This window comes from Haliotis asinina, chromosome 12, assembly GCF_037392515.1.
Source record: "Haliotis asinina isolate JCU_RB_2024 chromosome 12, JCU_Hal_asi_v2, whole genome shotgun sequence".
Taxonomy (NCBI): Eukaryota; Metazoa; Mollusca; class Gastropoda; order Lepetellida; family Haliotidae; genus Haliotis; species Haliotis asinina.
Window position 1 is genome coordinate 44,861,062 of NC_090291.1, and position 16,663 is coordinate 44,877,724.

Here is a 16,663-nt window from a genome sequence, read left to right on the forward strand (position 1 = left end):
GATCTGATGAATCAAAATGAAATAATATGTTGTGGTACTCAAATCAGAAGTCGGCCATATTGTTTATGTGTGACCATAGCTGTAAGCGGACCGCACTGAATATGAAAACAGCTCGTAAATAGCACTCTCCAGTTCTAAGGTTTAAAACTATATGTTTAGAAACATAGCCTTTCTGACACTAAGGTAGTATCTTTCCTGCTTTTTATTGATCACATATGAAAGAGTCGTAACATTTTTATCTTGTAAATTTGAGTCTTTATTTTGCCTCGGTACTCCCGGAGCGGAAGTGTCCGTCTTTACATAAAGTTTGGAGGTCGTGTTTTGGAAGGACATCATGTTTGCTGCAGCCTGCAGAAGAGTAGTTTCGTCTGTTGTAAGTGATTTCAGTGTATAAGAAATAACCTTTAATCATGATTTGAGCCATATTTTACATCGAATAGATCGAAGCTATTCATCAATATTTTAATGCACTTATGAACCCGCTTTAGTGAAATGTTTCAGGGCACCTTACCATGATTATTGTGACAACCTTGCAGTTATTTGGCATGTGACAATTCAGCTCACATTCTGTGCATCTGTGTACCGCACTGTTGTTCCTGACCAATAAAAATGGATTAAAACTGTGTGGGATTCTCCACATTGCCTGACTCTAAACCTTTTTTATTCCAACTGCACAAAACAGAGGATTAGAAATCAATGCATAATCCTAGAAAGCATATCAAGGGCGAAAGGTAGACTTTAAGTAACACATCTTAGCGTGATAATTTAATGATTCCATGCCAAATCAGCAAAGCAGAAGCAAGTTATCGCCATAGATTATCATTATATCTGCACATGGTAAACTGCAGGGCTTGCAGTGAATTCGTAGACCAGACTGGTTCGTAGACGTGGAAATCCGGTGGATTAGTAGACATTAGTAAATGATGTTAGTAAATGTTAGTTTGGTATCATTATTAATTCTGACATTAGTGCAAACGAAAAGTGTTTGAGTTTGGTGAAATAAAACAATATATTAGGTAATTATGATCAGTGTTTTAAAAAAACATGATGAGAGGCGTGCAAATAATATAATAATATCTGAGTTTTCTGAAATAAATACCAAACTACTCAATAGGTAACTATGATCAACATTCAACTACGGAAACAAGCTAACAAGTAGCAGTGGAGAAGGAGGATAGAGTGTGTTGGTCACCGACAAATAATTAACAACACACTTGAATATACACACACTATTTCACAATCAAAACAACTCACTGCTTCCTATTCCCACAGAATTGATCAACATTCAACGACACAGACACAAGCCCAAAAGTAGCACTGGAGAAGGTGGGCGGGTCACCGCCAAAGTAATTAACAAAACGCAATCAAAACAACTCACTAGTTCCTAATTAACATTCACAACAACTAAGTGCAACCGAATGGCTTCAATGAGTAAACAGTGGAAACTGTTTAACCATTTCATTGTTTTTTTATTTGCGGAAAACAAAACAAAAAATATTCACAATATATAAGCCTCATGGATTATCAAAATTAATATGCTTGTAGAATAATATTATTCAATTATTTATAAACGTCTACTTAATCACTGTCTACGAAACAGTCTGGGTTACGAAATCACTGTGTCTATGAACTGGTTCAGTCTACGAAAACACCGTCTCCCAACTGCAGTCTGGTAGAACTATGAGTATTGCATGTATACAGGTGTTTCCTGTTCTCACAGTACTTATGGATGTTGGCTGAAAAAATAATACAAACAGTTCTTTTTGTATGAATGCTTGTTGTTTTTAAATGAAGGGACTCTCGCTCTAACATGTGCATCTATCAACTACTTGATCCATCAGGTATACTACCACTCTTGATCTCAATTAAAATTATGAAAACAAGGTCGTCCACTGCTGACTAATCGAGGCATCTCCCTTTTTCGCAGCATAACAAGGAAGTAACGTTATTAAGTGTAAGGAAGGGGGAATCTTGTCAGGAAGGGAGGAAAAAAGTTACAATTTTTTCCAAGATGGTAAAAACTCACCAATATTCATTACATTGCAAAATTGTGATCATTCACAGACATGGGCCACTGCCTAGTTACCTGACACTAGGGTTGTAAACAACCGCTAAGTATCACACATCGGTGATCTCAGCAGAAAACATGTTTACCATGAGAAAAAAACACGCGCGAATAGGACTCTATGAGGAGGCGACCCTATAATCATGTTTACAAGGCTCAGATGTTGATGTATACAATATGTAAAATTGTTTGAAAATCAGTGGTAAATTACTAAATATATCATCCTACGTTGTTAAAAGATCATTGAAATCACTGTTTCAGTAAAAAATCCAGAAATCTGCTAAATACCTTCATTGGATTTCTTTTTATTTTCTTTGATGATGAAATATTTATCCTAGTATGAAAATTTTAGTGCATTCATTAAACTCTACTCACTCATGTATTGTATTCTATCATGTTTCTCAAGTGTTGTATCATATCAATGTGTTGATTACAGTCCTACTCTACAAAGAGTGCTCGAACAGAAAAGTGTCATCTTTCTAATATTATTATACCCTGTAGACAAGGATCGTTAGTAGAATTTTGAAAAAAAGTTTGTTCCATCATGCTTATAAGACAATGTATGTCTTATAAGCATGATAACTGTTACGGAACATCATCATCTATCATTATCAATGTTACAAGAGTACATATAGATAATAATAAATCGTCAGTTTTAACAAGTTGCATGCCCAATTTTCTCTTAATTTCCTTCTTATTATTTTCTCAACCCCACAAATTCTAGACTGGCAACCTTCCAACCCGTCTGGTAACTTTTGAGAGTTTCCAGACCAGTTTTCTGTCTGAAATTTTGGAGAGGTCACAAAACTGACATATGCCCAAAATGTTGATTATCTGTTTTATGTTGAATGCATTTTCATTTTCTGATTTATCTATTATAACACAACATATTTGTTACAGGGGTTGTGGTTGTGTGTTGATTTGATTTTGGATGTCATTTGAACTGAGGTTAGTTTGCTTATTTTGCACAGTTCAGTCATGCTGTTATATCTGATGGAGGGGTATATTTTGTCACTATAACCATTGATAACAGAAATGATATTGACTAATGTATGACTGATGCATTTCCTTGTCCATTTGACCATCATAAAGCTTAAAAATTATTTCGGCTTTTTGTACATTCAGAGCCAGCAGGTCAGAAGCTTTCACCGAGCTGCCCCAGCATGCAGTGATCACTTGTTTGTGGTGAGTTCACATCATGTTACATCATGTTGGTGACGATTATCATGTAAGTGAGGTTTTTGTAAAATGTTTACATGGATGCAAAGGCCATTTTGTTAGCAGTAAATAATCCTCTGTTCGCTTTGGAGAATTTCAAACAAGTCATGATGTTCTGTTGGGTAAGGAATACGAGGATCAACTGATTACATGCAGTAGCCTTGTTTCAACCTGATTGTCAATTTCTTGCAGCACAGGGATACACCCACCAACAATCCTGACATCAAGTTTGAATTCACAAAGGAGAATTTAGATGTAAGTTGACTTATAACTGACGCGAAGAAAAACTATCATTAATAATAGTATTGCTTTTGTTTATTTGTTACTGAACACAGCATCAGGCAATATTTCAACCATATGGTTGGCAGAGGTCCATACATAATCAAGTCTCTACCATACAATCTAGTGATCAACAGCATGAGCATTGATCTATCATAAGTATGAATATCAGATTTTTTATGTCTTCTAGTCTTAAAGGTCACGTGCAACCAAAAAATCAAACGTAATTAAAGTTGTCGAAACTTTTTCCCCCAGCGCTGTTGGAAAATTTGTGAATCATTTTATCTCCGATTTAGCAGGCTTTTTTCCATTGCATTTTTTTTTCAACTCAACAGGTTGAATTGGCATTTTTGATGATTTGTTTCGGTAAGAGAATACTGAAAGGTATCAGAATCTGCACAGTTGTGTTTAATATTGCATGTGATCTTTTAAGTTTAAGTTCAAGTATTAGAGTAAACTTGGTACAGTATTGTTGGATGTACTGATGACGATTCAATAATCATGTCATGGTATCTTGGAATTGTCGCTGAGTGTTTGAACATCCCAAAATTATGTGACTAATGTGATGGTTTGAATCTGCTGTTGTCTTTTTACCATATTTAAGAGACTTTACAAGGGGCCTGCCCTGTTTATTGAACCTTGATAACCAATAACTTTGAACTATGGTCCTAATCTTTCAGTATTTATTTTTTCAGTTTTTCATTTAGGAAAAACAGGGTACTGACCTCAGACAAATTGTATATTGTTGTTGTAGAGGTGCAATGTCATTATTTCCAACTACCCAGAAGGCCATGAATCTGCTGCAGTGATTCCCTTGCTCGATCTGGCTCAGAGGCAACATGGTAATGCAGAGTTATGCCCCTTTGCTCAATTCGCTGATATTGTATAGTGCCTGACGTCTGTTTTGACGGATATCAAGGTTTTGTTACTTGAATCCTACAATAGATTTATCTGTTTGGTAATTTGAGTGGCAGTCCTGGTAGTTGCCAGTTCATGACTCCTCGTGCTACTTGATGTTTTAGCCATTAATGGTCTAAAGAGGTGTACATGAAGAGTTAATGAAAACCTTTTACTTTCCTGAATTTTACTTCAGCCTGTTTCATCGTATGATGGTATAATAAAATATGTTATCTCAAAGTTTGCCTTTTGAAAAAATGTGGTGAAGATTGATGAAAATTTAAATCAAATGATACTTGTTTCAAATCATATTTCACATACATCTGAGTTGTAATCAGACCCAAGGTTGAGAAGCAAGTTGGATGTTCATTCAAACAAAACTGTTGCAGCAAGTGTTATGGCTTTAGGGATAGAATTCTGAATCTTGAGTAAAACCTTGACATATCTGATTGAATATGAAGAGAAAAATACCAGAGTGATGGTTCTGTGAGTGTTTTTGTTTCTACAATTTGGTGTTCAAGGCTGGCTTCCAATATCTGCAATGCACAAGGTGGCAGAAATGTTAAAAATGCCACGAATGAGAGTATACGAGGTTGCGACATTCTACACCATGTTTAACAGGTGAGGTTACAATGTTTCTGCACCATGTGCAACAAAATGAGGTTACAACACAGGTTATATTGACATGTAAATGTGGAATTTGAAAAACTCTTTTGCCCCAATGTTAGAGCTTGAATTCTTCTGTGCATATATTATAGTCTATACAAGGGTTCAAAAATCCCATCGCCAGATGCCCAGTTTTCATTTCAGGCAATCAAATAATGGTATCTTAATTATATTCCTCATAATGTTGCTATTAAATTAGTAGAGCTATTGTTCTTTGAAATTGATCACTCTTCAATAATTAGTCCAGTAAACATTAGCATCAAACATTGTGTCATAAAATCAGAGCAAGTGGAAAGTTGGTCCGGACAAGTTACTTTCTTGAAGCACTTGTGGCAAGTGGGTTTTTTAAAAAAACAATTGAACCCCGGCTATCTCAAGATCCAAATTATCTGCATGTATAATGATAGGAAATATCAAGTATTAAAACACTTGAGAAACCAAAAATGAATGACCATTTGTTTGTCCATGTTACAACATTAACAAATGCTCTGTATTTCCCCAGGGAGCCTGTTGGCAAGTATTTTGTGCAGATCTGCACCACAACCCCATGTCAGCTTGGAGGAGCCGGGTCTGATGTCATTTTAGAATGTATCAAGAAAAATTTAGGTAAACTGCTAGATTTGTGTACCATTTTTCACCACTCTTGCATGTCTCCATATGATACAATAGAGGTACATGTCATCCTGTTCGTGATAGAATACTTAAAACTTCCAGATGAAAACCATATTTTAAATGTCCATCTCCATTTATCTATTATACTGAATCATCATTCTTGGGTTGGTGGAGTAGCCAAGTAGTTAATGTGTTCACCTGTCACACCAAAGACACAGGTTTGATTCCCCACATTGGAAAGAATGTGTGAAGCCCTGTTCTGATGTTCCCTTCAGGGATATTGCTGGAACATTGCTAAAAGCGGCATACAACACTCTCACTCCCCTGATTCTGAATTGACAAGTACACTGGATTTATCCTCCTGTCATGCTCAGGGAATGTGGGCGGTGGGGTATCCTAGTGGTTAAAGGGTTTACTCGTCATGCTGAAGGCAGAGGTTTGATTCCCCACATGGGTGTTATGTGTGAAGCCGTAGTGTCCCTTGCATTGATATTGCTGGAATATTGCTAAAAGCCATGTAAAATAGTAAAGCTGAACTAAGCTATACTTCTTACTTGTTACTTGATACAGTCTACTTGATCATGTTGGTGATCGATACTAGATATACTTATTGTAACAGCTTGGGTGTTTGGTCATGCTGTCATCTCATTTTTTAGGGCTCTGAATAGATGTAGGTGAAATTTTGTTGAAACTGTCGGTCTGAGTAAATATGGTTTTATTTTGCATTTAGAAATTTTCCGGCAATATCATTGCACTGTACTCAAGAAATGGTTCAGGATCTGTAAACCAACTTTTTGTTGAAACAAATTTCTCACGTGTGGCTGTGCTGTTAGTGATCTCAGCACTGAATATACAGAAGTAAAGGTAACTGGCTCCAACACTGGTGTTACCGCAACCATGGTATTGCTGGGATATTACGAAAAGCGTTGTAAAACTAAACTCTCTTACTCACACTTGTGTTATTGTTTTTCCTGCAGGTATCAATGTTGGTGAGACAACAAAAGATGGGATGTTTTCATTGATTGAAGTAGAGTGTCTTGGCGCTTGTATCAATGCCCCGATGGTGCAGATCAACGACAACTACTATGTAGGTGGATGGCAGAGATGTTGAATATATATAATCACACTGCTAGTGGTGGCTTGTTCTCAGTAAAATCTAAATATTGTTTATATTTGAGTACTTATCCTGATTTCCTTATGATGTTTTACTCATCAGTGTACAAATCATATATGCATGGTTGAATTGTTTCACAAACCAGTAATAACAGAATCTTTCACATCAGTATATTTTGACATAGTTTTCATGATATGTGACAGTTTGCCACTGGTAAATTAAATCATAATCATTTGATATTCACATCATAATTTTTCACAGTTTGCCACAGAGAAGTTGAATAGTGTGTGCTTTTCCATTGTTATGAATTTGCATTGTTGTCATAATTTTTAGTTAATGTCCCCAGTATATGCTAGTGGAAATAGACCCAGTCAATTGTCTTGGCTGGAAATGGTCTCTAACAACTAACAATGGTTACAAGTGGAGACTATATAAATCAGCCAGTCATGACGTGTGACCTAGCTGATTAGGTGTCATTGGTGATGCAGATCGTTACTTGCAGTATCAATTGTGTACTCCAATCTTGATTTACTTCCTCCATCACAAAGCTAGAATATTGCTTTGTTGAGTGTTGTGTTAAACCACACACAGAGAGACTCATGCATACAAATGATAGAAACTTGCATTCTAAGTAAATTTGCAAATTTTAGCATTCTCGGGAATTGGGGGTTTTTTTGTTCAGGAGGACCTGACAGTTGAGGACATGGACAGGATACTGAATGAAATCAAGGCAGGGAAGATGCCAAAGCCAGGGCCTCAGTAAGTTGACCTTTGACAAAAATTTACGATGTAAGAGATTTTTTTTTCCAAATTAAAATTGCCACATGCCATAAAAAAGTCCAAGGTCCAGGTATTCAGTTACTGATTTTGGACCAAATCTTGTTGTAATATTATCTCCAAAAGTACCGGTGCCAGTACAATGTAATTAGGTATACATCTTGTCTATGATGAGGCACTTATAATAATACAAATATTTCATCCTTACAGCCATGAATTCAAATAACTGCATCTATGTATTAGGTCATGTACAGATCTTATTACAACTTGTGTCTTTGCACAAGATTACTTGGGGGCTAGACACCATTGATCATTTCCAAATTGTCCATGATCATTTCAGACAAGAGATTTATATAAAATAGCTGGTTTCTAGAGTAAAAGAACTAGCCCTCCCAGATTTTCATTAACTTTCAACCTTCAACCAACAGATAAGTGGCAATATCAATCTTTACCTCATCTTATTATAATATTATAACTGACTGACATTCATTGTCTTGCTTAAGCTAAAGGTCATGCAACAATGGTCTTGTATTATCAGAAGCTTTGAAGAAATGTCAGTTGTTCCTGACTTTCCATTGTCTGTTGCAGGAGTGGACAAAATTGGCGGTTTTCATCTGAGCCTAAAGGAGGTTTGACCAGCCTAACAGAACCCCCCAAAGGGCCAGGCTTCGGCCTGCAGGAGGGGCTATGAGTGGGAGTGGAGATGATGTTGAGTGCTCTGACATTTAAACTGGGCTGCCGGCCATCAACAGAAGCTGTTGTTTCATTGAGATTTAGGCAGTTCTTTGTTCATTGTATAATAGAAATTAATAAATATTGTGAATACTATAAATTGTTTGTTTTGTTTTTAAATTTCGTGGTTTCAAATAATTGTCAGACGGCTTGTATTTACTGTTCTCTATCATCCATGAACACATAGGGTTTCTTTAATTTGCAGTCTCTGGTTCCAGGTTAAGCAAGTCAACAACAACCTAACTCATGTATTTATCTCTACCACCTCTTCAGGTGATTGTCCGAATGTCTTTGAGGGAATGGGGGAACGATCCAGTGGATAATTTTCTTGGAAAAAGCTTAGTCTGAAATAAAGGTATCCCTAAATATTTTGGTACATAGTGGCGTTTAAGTTTTGGGTCCAAAGAAATTGTCTTAAGAGGCCATGCAGTCACAATGGAATATAGATGCATTGTACCAAGCGGTCTCACCGGAAGGTGACGGTACTACAGATTTACTATAGAAGTTGGGTCTAGGATGTACAAGTGCACCCTGTGTCAGGCTGAAAGTGGACCTTGCTCTTGCTCTTGTTATTGATGACAGGATTGTCTGTCTTGCCTTACATGGCTGCAATATTGTTGACCCTGGTGTAAAACATATCTTAAAACATCTCACTTCCTGGAGTGTTCCGTTGATGCCTTTAAAGTAATGTTCACCATACACCAGGAAATGAAAGGCATCACCTCTTCATCAGTCTCAACTATCCATAACTTCCGAGATCTGTGAAAGTGTCTACCACATTTCCTGCTGACATGTTATTGCACGAATATCTCAGCGTCTCACCAGACAGGTACTATTCAAATCATATACTGCAAATTGATAAGGTAGAACGGAGTCTAAACATCAAGTTTAAGATTGGTGCACCCATATACAACAACGGGCAGGCGTGCCTTTTTATTGTTCTAACCCACTCAAAGCCTTAGTTTAACAAGAGTCCCCACTCAGATATAGAATGCCGGCTTTGAATCGACCAGCCCTTGTTTACATCCCCCTCCCGAGAGCCAAACAGTATATACAACGAAAAACACTTCACCGCCTTTTGAATTGACGTTGTTAGGGACCAAACCTCCTACCTTCATCTCTCTTGGCTGACGACCCACTGCACTAAAGAAGCAAGGGTAAAGGTGTATTCAAATAACTATTTTCACTGAACAGTAACAAACATAAATGAGCCAAAATGAAACGTGCTCGCAGAAATAATTGCAAAGAAGCCTACCAAGGTATATTTGTACACGTAATACGTTTTGTGCTCAAATGGGCGATCTTTATGTTTGTCTCTAAGTGTAATAGTAACACATATGGTGCACATCGCGCATACGACATGCACTGTCTGTTTACGGTTGGATAGTCCGGATCAGCGCACCTAGCGGATTAGTAACGGGAAGACAAATTCAAAAAGATCGCCCATTTCTACTGCTCCCTTTTAATTAGGCTAGTCTTTCTCAGTATTTTCTCTCTAACTGTATTGTGACACACATATGAAAGAGTGTACCGACATCAACTCTTTTTTTCCAACCCATAATTGTACACAGTGGAGTTTCAAAGTGTCTTCTGATAATTATAATCAAAGAATAGCATAGAATAGCATCTGCTGTGGTAGTGTGGTTTAACCAAGTGAATTGCCCTGACAATTCAAAGATTCAGCAATATCCACAAGAATGGATTTAAGAATACATACAATCGATGTACAGAACGATTTGGCCAGTCTCTATTGTCTGTGCTCTGAAATTACAAATTGTCCTGAGCTTCGTTTGATTTTACTTTGGATTATGTAAATAAGAATTTATAGGATGGTATGTTTACGAGATCATGGTGTAAGACATGTCTGAACCAATCCCGTCGGTATGTTTCATGTCATGAACAATACTGGGGTCACTGCAGGCGCTATGAGTCGGCCCGTGATATATCCACCAGTTTTCTAGGGACAATGTCTGTGTCCAGACTCCAGCATCAATCACAGGTAATGTGTCGCTGATGTGAAACACATTCCTATTGCAGATTGGGGGATCCCGGTGAAACTGATATTGGGTAATGGCGGTGAAAAATTCTCAACACGTGCCCAGTATCTGTATCACTGACGCGCCATTAGCGATAACAAGCGAAATCATAAGATTCCATTTCGGTACCGACGCCTGGTGTCTCACTTCTCTATTGTCAAACTATCGGATAACTCTTTTCTGATTGAGTACACGAACACTGACTGCCGCGTATGAATAATGAACAGTAGAATATACAGGTAGTAATAAAGAAACAATCTGAGACGAGTATTGAGTAAAACGTTAAGGCCGCTATGGCGCTCTCGGTCACAGTCTTGATGACCAGCAATGCTGAATAAAACAACAAACAAACAAAAAACAAAATTGTTTTGTGAGGTTGTTGCATTATAGCTGACTTGTATTGTGACATTGCTGCATTATAGCTGACTTGTATTGTGAGGTTGCCTCATTATAATTGATTTGTATTGTGACATTGCTGCATTATGCATTATAGCTGACTTGTATTGTGAGGTTGCTGCATTATAGCTGACTTGTATTGTGACGTTGTTGCATCATAGCTGTCTTGTATTGTGACGTTGTTGCATTATAGCTGTCTTGTATTGTGAGGTTGCTGCATTATAGCTGACTTGTATTGTGACATTGCTGCATTATGCATTATAGCTGACTTGTATTGTGAGGTTGCTGCATTATAGCTGACTTGTATTGTGACATTGCTGCATTATGCATTATAGCTGACTTGTATTGTGAGGTTGCTGCATCATAGCTGTCTTGTATTGTGACGTTGTTGCATTATAGCTGTCTTGTATTGTGACGTTGTTGCATTATAGCTGTCTTGTATTGTGAGGTTGCTGCATTATAGCTGACTTGTATTGTGACGTTGTTGCATTATAGCTGTCTTGTATTGTGACGTTGTTGCATTATAGCTGTCTTGTATTGTGAGGTTGCTGCATTATAGCTGACTTGTATTGTGAGGTTGCTGCATTATAGCTGACTTGTGTTGTGACGTTGTTGCATTATAGCTGTCTTGTATTGTGACGTTGTTGCATTATAGCTGTCTTGTATTGTGAGGTTGCTCCATTATAGCTGACTTGTATTGTGAGGTTGCTGCATTATAGCTGACTTGTATTGTGACGCTGTTGCATTATAGCTGTCTTGTATTGTGAGGTTGCTGCATTATAGCTGACTTGTATTGTGAGGTTGCTGCATTATAGCTGTCTTGTATTGTGACGTTGTTGCATTATAGCTGTCTTGTATTGTGAGGTTGCTGCATTATAGCTGACTTGTATTGTGAGGTTGCTGCATTATAGCTGACTTGTGTTGTGACGTTGTTGCATTATAGCTGTCTTGTATTGTGACGTTGTTGCATTATAGCTGTCTTGTATTGTGAGGTTGCTGCATTATAGCTGACTTGTATTGTGAGGTTGCTGCATTATAGCTGACTTGTATTGTGTGGTTGCTGCATTATAGCTGACTTGTATTGTGACGTTGTTGCATTATAGCTGTCTTGTATTGTGTGGTTGCTGCATTATAGCTGACTTGTATTGTGAGGTTGCTGCATTATAGCTGACTTGTATTGTGAGGTTGCTGCATTATAGCTGACTTGTATTATGACGTTGTTGCATCATAGCTGTCTTGTATTGTGACGTTGTTGCATTATAGCTGACTTGTATTATGACGTTGCTGCATTATAGCTGACTTGTATTGTGAGGTTGCTGCATTATAGCTGACTTGTATTATGACGTTGTTGCATCATAGCTGTCTTGTATTGTGACGTTGTTGCATTATAGCTGACTTGTATTGTGAGATTGCTGCATTATAGCTGACTTGTATTGTGACGTTGTTGCATCATAGCTGTCTTGTATTGTGACGTTGTTGCATTATAGCTGTCTTGTATTGTGACGTTGTTGCATTATAGCTGTCTTCTATTGTGAGGTTGCTGCATTATAGCTGACTTGTATTGTGACGTTGTTGCATCATAGCTGACTTGTATTGTGACGTTGTTGCATTATAGCTGTCTTGTATTGTGAGGTTGCTGCATTATAGCTGACTTGTATTGTGACGTTGTTGCATCATAGCTGACTTGTATTGTGACGTTGTTGCATTATAGCTGTCTTGTATTGTGAGGTTGCTGCATTATAGGTGACTTGTATTGTGACATTGCTGCATTATGCATTATAGCTGACTTGTATTGTGAGGTTGCTGCATTATAGCTGACTTGTATTGTGAGGTTGCTGCATTATAGCTGACTTGTATTGTGACGTTGTTGCATTATAGCTGCCTTGTATTGTGACGTTGTTGCATTATAGCTGTCTTGTATTGTGAGGTTGCTGCATTATAGCTGACTTGTATTGTGAGGTTGCTGCATTATAGCTGACTTGTGTTGTGACGTTGTTGCATTATAGCTGTCTTGTATTGTGACGTTGTTGCATTATAGCTGACTTGTATTGTGACATTGCTGCATTATGCATTATAGCTGACTTGTATTGTGAGGTTGCTGCATTATAGCTGTCTTGTATTGTGTGGTTGCTGCATTATAGCTGACTTGTATTGTGACATTGCTGCATTATGCATTATAGCTGACTTGTATTGTGAGGTTGTTGCATCATAGTTGTCTTGTATTGTGAGGTTGCTGCATTATGGCTGTCTTGTATTGTGAGGTTGCTGCATTATGGCTGACTTATAATGTGAGGGTATTACATTCCATCGGTGTCTACTTTGGTCGGTGCTGCATTATTGATAAGATTGTCTACGTACGTGGTTCTACTTGAATGTGATCGACCTTGACCTTTTGTTTCGTCCAGAATTGATAGGATTATTGTAAACACGGATACAGTTTGTTTGAGCAACAACTTAAGAACTTAATGATCTCTCCTGAACAAATATACACGTCACGTTACAAACGTCTGTGTCCAAACACAGGGAAGGCAACATCCGGGTTACCATAGCTTTGATCACTAATTTCCGGTTCCGGTTTGTTTCTCTAGCCGTATCGCTCGCCATCTGGTGATTGCTGGACACGTCTTAAGAACGCATTATGTTGAAGGTTAAAGGTCACATGCAACCAAAAAATCAAACACAATTAAAACACATTTATCACTTATTCATGACATATAATATACATTGCTGCTTTTAAAAAAACAAATAAACAAAATTATAAGCGTACAATCGCGATTCAAAAGTGCAATATTTTGTACTTGGGCTTACTTCCCCCGAAACGAAGCCCTCGGGAGACCGAACCCAGTCATAGCGGGTGGATATGCACTCAAGTGTAACGACGGCTTCCGATTGGCTGTTTCATTTGCTGATATGCTGAGGGTTCATTGTGTGTACAGAAAGATGATCTGTTTGATGGGCATTTTAGAAGTATAGCCAGTCACAGGAAAGTAAGATTCTGTATGGAAACAACTTCTTTATGTGTACTTGATGCGGCGTTTCAGTATGGATTCATATACTGTTGTCAAACAAAATCATATACACTAAAAGAAGTCGTTATCCATGAAGAATGTATATAGAGATGTTGGGTTTTGAAAATACATGTTCTCTGAATTTGCGCTCGATCCAATCAAAACTCATGTCAGTAGAGATGGTAAACTACTGCGTGACTGTAATCTGGCATTCGTCCAAGTACAAAGCAGGACTTGAAACTGACGAGTTTGCACCAGTTTCCGTCAGATCCAGTCATCCGAAAAAAATGAATGTAGTATGTTTGCGACCCACAGACATAAAAACATGTCATGTGTATCACACGTGCCTAATTACATAATGTGGCAGACACGGGACTCGGGTGCACGAGTCATAAATCAACTTGTTTTCTTTATGTCGTATAGTCTGATAGGTGTTAAGTTCAAATTGCACGTGGTCAATGATTGAAGCTGTGTATTGCATGTTGTCTTTAGCAGACAGACAGGCAGACACATAGGTGTGAATAAACCAGACACTGAGCTTTCTCTGTGACAGACACTGCTTACCACAAGCTTGTTTACGTAACGAGTAGATTATTTACTCGTTTGTGTACACCACCAAGATTAGACTACTGCTCACAACCTCAGACGCTAGGCATACTGTTTCAAGCTCCGCGAACCTATTCACTGCGCATGCGTCACATGCGCAGCGCAGCACAGGTACTGAAACCAGTTTTCCCCCCAGCGCTGGGGGGAATTTAGTGAAACGTTTGAACTCCGATTTCGCGGGCTTTTTTTTCATCGCGTGTTTTTCAACTTTATAGGTTGAATTGGCATTTTTTATGATTTGTTTCGGTAAATGCATACCGAAAGGTACCAGAATCTGCAAAGTTGTGTTTTACGTTGCATGTGACCTTTAATCAGTGCAATGAATGCAATGTAACTTGGCTTTTCGGTGTGACCATCGAACGCTTTAACCACTAGGCTACCCCACTGCCCCACTCTGAAAAGAAAGGAACTTAATTCTCAATGTCGACAACTTGTCAGTCAGGCGAGACTCCAACAATACTCACTCACCCACCCACTTGGTACCCGGAATAAGCCAAGACTCATTAGTACATTAAGTCTGTGGAATTCTGACGTCATCTCGGTTAATGCACAGTAGTGTTAATAGAAGTGAAATAGGAGGGAAGACTGACAAATGGCAACTAATTACACCGTCAAACGAATGTCATGACTAGAAACAGGACAAAACCAGAAGAAATGGTTCGATGTCATTGACATAACCTCGTTTCGAAGGGTTCGAATATTCACAACGACATGTTCCTTTCCGGAATGAAACGAGCAGTTATGAATTGTGTTTTGGACCTTTTAGCCCTTGAAGCTGCAGTTGAAGGTTTTCTTGTGTCGATCTACTTTACATGGATTTGTCCATAATTGTAATGTTGAAAACACATTCATAAAGTTATGAAAGAATCGATTACTGTTAAATCGATAACGGTTAAAGCGTTCAATCCATTTTCCACATGGGTACAATGTATGGAATCCTTTCTTCGTGTATCCAGCCTTAATATGCCGAAGTGATGTTCCACTGGGATATTTGGACGTGATGTACCTCAAGAAAAATACTAGGACCTTCCAGGTACATTTATTTCCAGTTGCACGTCAGTCATTGCTATATTTAATATTAAGGATGAACACGTTTTCGGACTCGCCATTTGAAAGATTTCCAAAATGATTTCCATTACACCAAATCAGTCTGTTTTTCACAAAGGTTTCTCCCTTTAACCTAAATTGATAATTTGATATGTTGATACAGTTCATTACTGTAAACACGCTTTCTGCAATCAGACAAACAAGCGTTAGGTTTGGAACAAATCTGGCTTCATATGAACTAGAAATAGCGTCGCGATGGCATGCCACTAATGCTCTCGGCTAGCCTTCATTTCTTCGTGTTGTTTAACAAGCGTGTATAGGTCATCACTTAAAACATAGAAAATGGTCGATAAGGTGATCAGCTATGACTGATTTATTAAATCGATAGTCGGGTTGATGTAATGTTTAATGCTTTGGTTTTTAAATGCTTGGCGCATTGTTATATGACATTGTGCGTGAACGATGTAGAACAGTGTTGTGTTGGAATAGCTAGTTTCTGTTCAGATTCATCAGAGGGCATTGATGTACTTTTATCTGTGTTAATGTTTATACTGTGTGGCACTACTCACGTGGAAATACCTGGCTAGTTACTCTCGAAACATTCGTAGCCTTACGAACCTCTTACGTCCATTCTCAACACACTGGCTGCGATCAAATTTACGAATCCTTAAAGCTACGAACGTTTCGAGAATAAGAGCTCCTGGCCTTTTCCGGGATACTCGTCTGACCCAGAGCGTTAGAGCAGGTTCTGGACGTTCTGTTCGCATAAAACGGCCGTATTCTTGTCATTTCACACGTTTTACCAGAAGACTCTCATTTCGGAAGCTTGCATTGACTGTTGTGACAGCAATGTGAATGTTGCCATCTTTGACATCATAGCTACAACCACTGCTTTTGTATATGTTATATTGCCACTGGATTTGAGAGAAGTGTACTTGGAAATGGCATAATTGATGTATACACAAGGTTACGTCATAGAGCAAGGCACTTTGTGGACGTATATCTCCGTTCATAGAGCACTGTACTTGAGGAGGGTATAAACTAGTATAAACACAAATTTACGTCATTACGTATACCCTGTCATGTCTGCCTTCACTTCCTGCAACCCGTGTTTATCCATACATTGTCTGATTGTTTTTCTGTTTATTCCGCGAAGCAAATAGTTGATATGGAATTGGTAAACGTAACCACACACAGGCGCCATAGTAAC

General features: G+C 38.2%; 1 protein-coding gene across 1 annotated transcript; it reads left to right on the plus strand.

Moving 5' to 3' along the window:
- The first annotated feature begins 263 nt into the window (after positions 1-263).
- LOC137258950 (NADH dehydrogenase [ubiquinone] flavoprotein 2, mitochondrial-like) lies at positions 264-8,460 on the plus strand. Its single transcript, XM_067796647.1, has 9 exons — positions 264-373; positions 3,191-3,250; positions 3,476-3,538; positions 4,317-4,404; positions 4,981-5,080; positions 5,628-5,731; positions 6,715-6,824; positions 7,534-7,610; positions 8,217-8,460. Exons 1-9 carry the CDS (start codon positions 335-337, stop codon positions 8,317-8,319), a joined length of 744 nt encoding a protein of 247 aa, XP_067652748.1. The 5' UTR covers positions 264-334; the 3' UTR covers positions 8,320-8,460.
- Positions 8,461-16,663: the final 8,203 nt, after the last annotated feature.